Raw genomic sequence first — 10,807 nt, 5'->3', positions numbered from 1 at the left:
TCATAACAGTTATAATAAACCCATATAGCTAACTAACGTCGGCTCGGCGACACACCTCCACCGTCGATAGCGGTACACGTCTTCCACGTGTGACCAGTCTGACGACACAATCTGCACCTTTTTTCCCGGTATGCTCGACGTCATCCATGTTGTTCTGGATTCTTGAGCTGACTGGTTGACCTTTCTTCACTCTCATCATCTTAGGGTTGGGCCAAATGCGGGGTCTGTCATAGGATGGCCAATCATCCTCATGTCCAATCGGACGAAACTCTGACCTGTAAACGTTGAATACCGACTCCATGCGATACACAGGATGCATAAACCCCATCTAATCAATTCTTGCATGGGAGCATGCTGCGAGGACGTGACGACACGGAAGATGAAGCGCCTGAAAATACCCACAGTCACACTTGCATTCGTCGAGTAGAACCTGGTAGTTCTGTTGTCTGGACCCAGGCACTGCCGCTAACTCTTCAACCGTGAAGCTAGTTCGCAAACGATCAAACTGATAAATATTCATTGTGTTGATGTGCTTCGAGTTGAACTCTATGGCCTTCATCAGCGTCTGTGAGAACTCGGCACCGACTTGGAGTTGGGCAAGGGCCTCGGAACCCTTCCTGGCAAAAATTTTTCCTAACCGGAAATAACTTGACTTGATAAGAGCCGTGACTGGCAAATTGTGAGAACCTTTCATGACAGCGTTTATGCACTCGGAGATATTTGCCGTCATGTGCCCGAATCTACGACCCTCATCCGCATACTGTGCCCACTGTGAGCTTGGCATCTCTTCAAGGCACCTCGTGATTGCCTCATTTTTGCCCCTCAGATGCCCGAAATAATGAACGAACTCCCGCTGCGACTTCGAATACGCTGCATTAATCAGAACCTTCTTCAAGTCCTTGTTCTTGAAGTGATTCATGAAGTTGGCAGCAATGTGTCTCGTACAAAATGCCTGGAAAGCATGAGGTGGTTTCCATAAACTATCATCGGCATTCAATGCACCATCAATTGATTTGTGCCTGTCTGAAATTACTAAGACACCGGGTTGTGGAGTCACATGCTGACGCAGATACGACAGAAAGAACGACCATGCCTCCTTTGTCTCACCCTCGACAACGGCAAATGCAATAGGCAAAATATTTGCGTTGCCATCCTGAGCTATGGCCATGAGCAGCGTCCCACCATATTTACCATATAAGTGTGTGCCATCAATGGAAATTAGTGACTTGTAATGCTTGAAAGCCTCGGTACATGGTGGAAACATCCAAAACACCCGATGAAACATGACGGAGTCGGCAGAACCAAGTCAAAATTGAGTGACAAGTTGCACCCAAGTACCTACAAACAAATTCTCAATAAACATATCATATACTGTTCTTGTCTTAATAACATATAACCACAATGAAGTAATTCTTACCAGGCAAGTACATTTGCATAGTGAACAACCAACGAAGAAGCTCGTTGTATGACTCCTCCCAATCCCCATATATGCTAGCAATGACTCTTTGTTTTGCGAGCCAAACCTTTCTGTATGACGCCTTGTAACCGAAGTGATTCTCTACATGTCCTTGTAGAACCCTGATGCTTATTGTTGGATCCGCTTTTACCATCGTGAAAATGTGTTGAGAAATCATCTTCGAATCCAACCGACGATAATCTTGCCCCATTGAAGTTTGCATGCATTTGTGAGGACCAATGTATCTCCTCACCTCCCACTTTTCTACTTTACGACGATATGATATGTGTATGCTCCAATTACAACCGGGTCCGAATTGGATACACTGTGCACTATACCTCCACTGGTCACTACATAATACTATTGTACTCCACAACCCTCTTGATGTTGTATGTCTTAACAGCCAACATGACTTCTTCCTTGTTTCGAAAATGTTGTCCAACCTCGAACTCATTCCTTGGATCCTCTTCAGCGCCTCCCTTTGTAAAGGACCAATCAGACATCATTGCATCGAGGTTCAACCTAGAGAAGTGATCCAGGCGGTCATACGGTTACAAAATAGCAGATTGTGTCAGAGCAATTTGCGTGTCACCGTAATAGTTCATCTCTTCTTCCTCGTCACCATCATCAGGAATTTCGGCTGATTCTTCTTCAGTATCATCTTCATCGTCGGGGTTAACTTCATACTGATCCATCATCGGATCCCTAACAGCGGAACCCTCGTGACTTTCAACGCCGTCATCCAACTCAGCATTGCCGACTTCAACATTAGACCCTTCTTGACTACCTTCAGGAGCCATATTCAGATCCACCATCATCCGTCTGATATTTCGTCTAACAGGCCCACTTAACAAACTATCATCGACAGTATCCGCGAACGATCTTCGGCCACCCAAATCGACGAGGAACACAGATAACTCCAACAAATGAACATTTGTCCAGCGATTGTGCCAAGACTGTATAAGACGTACGTCCTCGTCGTCACGCAGATGATACCTGATTCAAAAGACAATAAGGTTTTTCTCACAAGTATGTTCAAGTAAATATATCATCAACAAATACAACACAGCTCTGACATACCTTTTATAAATTAAACTACCACCTATTTCGATTGGATATCTATAGTAGATTTTCTTCACCTTCTTTGTCTCTTGCATCCCCACGAAAAATAATATCAGATTCTTTAACAACTCTAAACTGTTGATTTTCGCTGTCAGATGGGTAAATATCGGTTGGTTCGATCTAAAAGCGATAGAACCTTCTTCATCATACACCATTTATCCATCATAATGAATGAATAACAGTGAATTTCTTGCCATTATAAAAAAAAAAATCAACAACAGCCAAAATGATTGTGGAGAACAAAGTCAGGTGCTCAACTTCATTCTCTAACTGGCATTTATCGTGGGAACTTTGCCTAGAGATCGCCGGGGTGTGCGGCGAACTCTATATATATTATAGTGTTCGTCGGAGAGTGCGGCGAACTCCGTCATAGAGTTCGCCGGGGAGTACGGCGAACTTCCCCTAATTAGCAAAAAAAAAAAGTATAAATAACCTAGGCGGTTGTGTTTATTTCTGAGAACAGGACACAAAATTTTGTGTTTTATATTCTATTTGGTGATAAACTAGAATAAATTATGAAAATTTAATTTATTCTCATTTTTTTCGCCCAAAAAATTTGAGAAGAAAAATATAATAGTAAAAAAAATATAAATATAAAAAATTAACAAGAATAATGAAAGAAAAAATAAAATATAAGTTGTGTCATTTGTTAATGTTTTTATGTCTTTTCTGTTAGGATGAATACCAAATACACTAATTCAGTGTCTCTAGATACAATATTTTTATTCATGTTTGATCCGTTAAATATAATTTTGTGTCTCTGGTTCTGTCTCAGTATTTCATTTTTGTAAATAAACGCCGCCCTAAGAACTCAATGTTTCGTGTACTACCCTTTTAACTATTGTCATAATAACTAAATGAAAGTTTTTTTTCAAAATTACAAAGTTCACGTGGACAGTATCTATTTTTTACATAATTTAATAGTTTATTATTATTATTTATCAATCTATCAAATGGAAATAAAGCTTTGAGATATATATTGTAGACATTGAGAGAAAAAAATTGTTTGTATTGAGTTGCATAAGTTTTGAAATTTTCTTTTTTGTTATTAAGTAAGCTAATCATAGTATTTAAGTAAGTTGGTCAAAATAGTGGAGTGCATCTGGTTTTATATGTAAATAAAAGTGCCTTTAAAATTTGAAGGTAAATTCTATTGCGCTACTATAAGACCGGCTAAGCTTTATGGTATGGAGTGTTGGGCAGTCAAAAGGGAGTACGAACATAAGTTGAGTGTAGCAGAGATAAAGATATTGAGATGGGTGAGTGATCGTATGTAATTGAATAAAATAAGGAACGAAGATATAAGGAAAAGAGTTGGAGTAGCACCCATTGTAAAATAAATGATAGAATTGTGTCTCAAGTGGTTTGGACATGTGAGAAAAAGACCGACAGAACATCCATTCAAGAGGGTAGATGAGATGGAAGATGAAAAAGAAGTGAAAGGCAGAGGAAGACCTAAGAAGACCATCCATGAGGTGGTCAAACAAAATCTACATGTAAACAGTCTCTCTGTAGACATGATACGTGACAGAACTCAATGGTGTTATTTGATTTATGTAGCTCGACTCCACCTAGTCGGATAAAGCTTTGTTGTTATTGTTGTTGTTGTTATTAAGTCAGCTAATCAACCCAACCTAGCTAAAAACTAATTTTATATATTCAATTTATTCATAATTTGCTATTACAAATCCGCAAGCTAAGTTGGGTTTTCTTTATAACTATGAATTCTAATTTTCTTTCAAGGTATAAAGAAAATTAAAGAAGAAATATAGATATTTGTTTCAAATTGCATTATCAGTAAGTTTCTAATTATTTTTGTATGGAGGTGTTAGACAAAATATAAATTTTATAAGAAAATTATTAAAAAAAATAATTAGTTATTTGGTAATGTTTCTATATATAATATTTATATTTATTTTAAATTAAGTTAGATCATGTGATAGTTGGTTATTTATTTAAATTTTGAAATTAACAGCAAGTAAGAAGTGCGGGAACAGCTACAAGAAATTTAAATTTCTTGCAAGTGGTGTACAAAGAGTAACTGCCCATTGAGATTAGGCTAGCCTATAAATAGAGCTTTAGGAACACGTTGTAATCAGTTCAGTTCTTCTTGGAAAACACTTAGAGACCCAAAACACTCTCAACCCCTTGGCATCACAGAGTAAAATTGGGAATCTTAAGTAATTCCTCTGAACTCAAACACTTGTACTTTGCTTTCTTTCAGTTTTTATTAATAAAATTTCTTTACTTTTACGTCTTTTTCTCTTTTACGTTCATGTTTCTTCTTTCATCTTCTTTTTAATTTCCTGTTTGTTTTAATTTCTACATTTTACTTTGCCTCCGGCACCTTGTATGTTTTCCTTTTTATCTTTAATTTTACTTTCGAAACTACAATTGAGACTTTGAGACACCCACAAAAGGAGTCGTTTCCGCTCCTTGAATTAAGATTGTGAAACAAAACTCGAAAATTGTTGATTTATTTGTTGTTAACAATGGAACAAAAATTTGAGTAAAACAAATTGGCACGCCCGGTAGGACATTGTCAATAGATTGTAGTTTGTCAAAAGAAAAATCAAGATTTTTGAATTTGCATGTGGTTACGCAGTGGTAAGTTCGTGCGTCCAGAGCCAAGGAAATCAACGTCAGTTGACATGTCAAATACTTCTGCAGCATCTTCTTCTACTTCTAATGATGAGATTAGAGGAAATGAATCCGGAAATTCTCCTGTGGTTTCAAACGCAGAGCCTACCTTGATGTCAGTGAGGCATGATGGCGTTGGCCATGCCCATACAGGATTAAATGCAACTCACATAAATACCGTGGGGTGGCCGCCATATGGCTTGCCACCGGGGTATGTCCCCTCCATGGTGACACAAGGATTGCCTGTGCCTTTCTACTCAACTTTTCAAAATCTTATTTATCAAAATCCATATGGCATGTCAAATGTACCTGTTTCTGGGGCGTCAGGTTCACACGTATCACAACAAAATTTTTCACATTCTATTAATACAGGAAATAACAGTGCATCTAATTCTACTACATCCACTGTCACTAGGGTAGAAAATTCTAGACCTGTATTTCCTGACATGTCAAGAGCAATGCCTGTTAATCAACCTAGTCAAACTGTGGGATCTTCAGCAAATATTAGGCAACAGATGGATGAAAGTCACCATGATCTAGTAAACATGTTAACTCATCAAATGGTGACAGTTTTAAATCCTCTTTTAGAAAACACAAACACTAGAATTGAACAATTAAATAGGCAAGTTAATAGGATTGCTACTGTGGTAAATTTAGAAGAAAATGACAACCAAAGTTTAAGATTTGATAATGTTAATCAGAACGGTGGAGCAATTCCTAATTATGATGTTCATATGCCTAGACATGGTCAAAATGCTGATGATATGTTAGAAAGACTTAGGCAAAACAACTTAGGGGGCATTATAATTTAGCAAGAAATGTCGAACAAGTTTTAAACCGTTTGGGATTTAATGGGGGTTGTTTAAATAGACCATATTTTTTGTCTGCTTTTCCTGAATGTGTCCAACAAGCAGAGCTTCCAAGAGGTTGGAAAATTCCAAAATCTCTTACAAAATTTTCTGGAGAAGAAAATGAGTCTACAGTAGAGCATATTGCTCGATATACTGTTGAAATTGGGGAAGCAGCTTCTAATGAATATCTCAAGATGAGATATTTTCCTTCTTCTTTAACAAAAAATGCATTTACATGGTTCTCCAACTTGAGACCAAATTCTATTCATTCTTGGGCACAGCTAGAAAGAAATTTTCATGATCAATTTTTTCGAGGTGAATTAAAAGTTAGTCTTACAGATTTATTCTCTGTCAAACGTGCAGAGGGAAAATCCATTGACACCTATTTGGCACGGTTTAGAAACATGAGGAATAAATGTTTTACTCCGATTCCAGAAGCTGAAGTTGTCAAAATGGCTACTAATGGGTTAGAATTTGGAGTTAGGAAGAAACTTGTCAATCAACATACTTTAGATCTTTCCCAGTTAGCTGAAAGAGTAAGACAGATAGAACAAATTAAGAAAGAAAAAGAAAATTTTAAAAATGGTTCAAAAAAGGTTGCATATGTTGATTGTTTTTCTGATAGTAGTGATTCAGATGAGAAAGAGATTTATATTGTCGAATTACGTGGGGGTCCTCCTTATGTATGCAAATCTTTGAAGCCTGTTAAAGGAAAAGAAAAAGTTTCTTCTTATTCTAAAGTTGAAAATAAGACTTATTCTTTTGATATTTCTAAGGCAGATCAAATATTTGAGGTTTTATTAAAAGATAAGCAGCTTATTTTACCTGAAGGAAAAAAGATGCCTACAGCTGATGAAATAAAGAATAAGAAATTTTGTAAGTTTCATCAGGTATTTTCGCATACCACTAATAATTGCGTCCGTTTCAGGGACATGATACAAAAAGCAATTGAGGAGGGAAGATTGAAGTTTGAGGATAAAACTACTATTAAGGTGGACACTGAACCATTTGCTGCTGACTCAAATTATGTTGAACCATTCAACTTGTCAGTCAACATGGTAGAAATTGATGCCACAATGGTTAGTGCTAAAGATGAAAATAAAGACCTGAGGATCTTTGAGTAAGACAAGAAGCCAATTTATCCTCGTCCTGGTGAGGATCTGTTAGATTTTTTGTTGAGAATTAAAGAATCTGACAGCACCATCGCCATGTGCCCAAGGTGCAACGCTGTTTTTGACAAGGAAGCTGCAAAAGAGTTTGAAAAGTACAAAGTTGAAGAGAAAGAAAAGGCTGAGTTGAGAAAGAAGATTGCTGAAAAAGAAAATGAAACTAACGAGCTAAAGCGGAAGATAGCCGAGGGAAAACTAAAGTTGGGCGGTCAAACTCCTTTGAACAAGTGCGTCAACAACACTGGAGTACAACCCGTCAACCAGAAGATGAAGACTGTGGTCATGATTGATGGAAGACCTGATGGATTTTCTCAAAAGACAAGAGTTCCTCCCACCAAAATTTCAAACAATAAATGGGTCCAGAATGTGAGAAATGTGCAGAATCAACCTACTGCTTTTGCAAGAGGAAAAAATAAATGGGTGAAGTCTAGACCTTTTAAGCCCAGGTACTATGAGTCTCAGTTATAGAACATGAATCATGCACAAGACGGAGGTAGTATATATATTCCCAAAAATGCGCCTGTTCCCTCAAAGCCAATTTATTCTTGTTATAATCCTAACATGCAGTAGGTTCTTAATTATTCTCCTTGGTCAAATTGTCAAAATATTCCAAAATATTCTCCTTTTACAACTTTTGAGAAGAAAGAGAATATACTTGAGTATGTTCCTTTGGATCCATACAAGGGACACGGAGTAGATTTTCCTCCTTTGCCAACCATGGTCAAGTCTGTAGAAACAGGCAATTCTTCTAATCACCCTAAGTGCAATAAAAATGTCAAGAACAATCTTGCTGGGAAGATGGTAATGGTTGAAAACAAGGGAGAAAAGGATGAAGATTTAATTACTGATAATTTTGATGATAGCTTAGAAGCAATATTTGGTGTTAAGCAACCTATAGCTGTGGTGTCAATACTGCCTGAGGAGTATAGTCAAGTCCAGGAAGTAGAGTCATTAGAAGATTATTGTTATGATGTCTTCCCTGAAAGCGAATGCTTATTGCTAGATGACAATATGTGTGGTGGAGGATTATTTGAGAGGTCTACTGAAAATGATAAGGAACACTTGCGTCCACTGCATATCAAGGCTCGTGTTGATGGAAGGATAGTCAATAAGATTTTGGTTGACAGGGGAGCTGCTGTTAATCTCATGCCTGAAAGAATTATGGGAAGGCTTGGAAAAACTGAAAAAGATCTGATTAAAAGTAGCATTGGGATAACAGATTTTAATGGAAGGACTTTTTCTGTTAGAGGTGTGGTTCTGCTGTCAATTGAGGTTGGTTCTGTCAATAGGCCAACTCTATTTGTTGTGGTTCCTTCAAAGGCTGGTTTTAACTTGCTTTTGGGACGTGATTGAATTCATGGAATGGGTGCTATTCCATCCACTCTACATCAAAAGTTGATTTTCTGGAACGAAGATGGAGGAGTGGAAGAAGTTCCTGCTAATAATAGTACATGTTACTATGATGAGATGCATGTGGAGTTCAGGATGTATAATCTTGGAGTCAAGCCACTGACAGTTGACACCAAGGCATTTAATCATGAAAGTATTGAGATGTGTAAAATAGATATGAATGATTTTATTTAAAAAAAATGCATCAAGTTTAAGATCTTGGACAAAAATAATCTCTCATTGACATTTGGGTATGTACTTCATAAATACAAAAACCTAATTGACTTAGAAATTCTGTTGAGTCTCTTAGCGCTTGGAGTCAAAACTATTAGAATGTTAGTGTGGAGATTTTATAGGATTAGAAATTTTATCAAATTTAATTGACACCTGGAGTTTAACATATGAAAGAAACGACTTCACGAAGTTAAGATTTCGTTACTTCTGAAGTTAGGAAAATTGTGTCAATTAAAACAATGAAAGTGTGTGTCAAAAAAAACTCTTAATTGAAATATTAAAGGTCAAAACAAAGGTCAATTGATACACATTTAATGTGCCGAAATTAGAACAGATATCATTTGACACACTTAAAAATTTCATACAAAAGAATAGACCCCATTGACAGTTCAACTATTAATGTAAAAAATTTTATAGACTTAGAAATTCTGTTAAATCTTACTAGTAGGCATTTAATCTGTCAAGCGAATGTGTCTAAAATGTCAATTGACTCTCAATATCAAAAATTAAAAAAAAAATGTCAACAAACAACAAAGTTTTCTCACTTTCAATCATTGCATATCTTCAAGTGAGAAATCTTGGAGGCATCTTGTTAGACAAAATATAAATTTTATAAGAAAATTATAAAAAGAAATAATTAGTTATTTGATAATGTTCCTATATATAATATTTATATTTATATTAAATTAAGTTAGATCATGTGATAGTTGGTTATTTATTTAAATTTTGAAATTAACAGCAAGTAAGAAGTGCGGGAACAGCTACAAGAAATTCAAATTTCCTGCAAGTGGTGTATAAAGAGTAACTGCCCATTGAGATTAGGCTAGCCTATAAATAGAGCTTTAGGAACACGTTGTAATCAGTTCAGTTCTTCTTGGAAAACACTTAGAGACCCAAAACGCTCTCAGCCCCTTGGCATCACAGAGTAAAATTGGGAATCTTAAGTAATTCATCTGAACTCAAACACTTGTACTTTGCTTTCTTTCAGTTTTTATTAATAAAATTTCTTTACTTTTACGTCTTTTTCTCTTTTACGTTCATGTTTCTTCTTTTATCTTCTTTTTAATTTCCTGTTTGTTTTAATTTCTGCATTTTACTTTGCCTCCGACACCTTGTATGTTTTTCTTTTTATCTTTAATTTTACTTTCGAAACTACAATTGAGACTTTGAGACACCCACAAAAGAAGTCATTTTCGCTCCTTGAATTAAGATTGTGAAACAAAATTCAAAAATTGTTGATTTATTTGTTGTTAATAATGGAACAAAAATTTGAGTAAAACAGGAGGATAACTCTTAATTAAGCAATGTACCAAATTAATCGAACCTTAATATAATATAATATGATGACTTGTTGATTATTTTTTATTAATCAATTCTGAATTCTTTTTTTTTTTTTAAACAATGATCAAATTTTAAACTTTTAGATTATAAAAAGGTAGATTAGTTCTCGTAATTTTGAATTTGTTACGTGGTTTGCTAGTAATTACATATTTGTAATGGTTATAGGAAGGATATAATGCTATGTATGTGTTCTTATATACAAATTCAAGTGGTAATTTAATTTGAACATTTTTTTTTACCATCTTCTTGTGGATGAAAGAGTTAAATTTAATTTGAAAAGAAAGTTACTGAAAAATAACAACATATATATTGCATATATTCCTGGTCCCTATCCCCACTTTCCTCCATGTCTTGGGGCTTTTTATTTTCTATCATGGACCCCTCCATTAATTGAATTATATCTTTCCAATCCCCTCAACATACACTAAACATTACTTTATTTCTCAAGTGGCCATCATTCGTTAATCGTTACATAAGATTTATTGTTATGGTTAGCTTTGATTGCAAAAGTTGTCCTTTAATTTTGACACCCTAAGAAAATCATCAGGCTACAAAAGTTGAAAATAACACAAGCATGAGAAGTTATATATTCGATTGATCTTTAT

The 10,807-nt window shown here is 35.7% G+C and overlaps 1 protein-coding gene across 1 annotated transcript; it reads right to left on the bottom strand.

Moving 5' to 3' along the window:
* Nucleotides 329-1,285, bottom strand: LOC107646305. Its single transcript, XM_016350497.1, has one exon. The coding sequence runs from the start codon at nucleotides 1,283-1,285 to the stop codon at nucleotides 329-331; it is 957 nt and encodes a 318-aa protein (XP_016205983.1).

This window comes from Arachis ipaensis, chromosome B06 (assembly GCF_000816755.2).
Source record: "Arachis ipaensis cultivar K30076 chromosome B06, Araip1.1, whole genome shotgun sequence".
NCBI classification, from domain to species: domain Eukaryota; kingdom Viridiplantae; phylum Streptophyta; class Magnoliopsida; order Fabales; family Fabaceae; genus Arachis; species Arachis ipaensis.
This window is presented reverse-complemented; position numbering and strand designations above follow the sequence as displayed.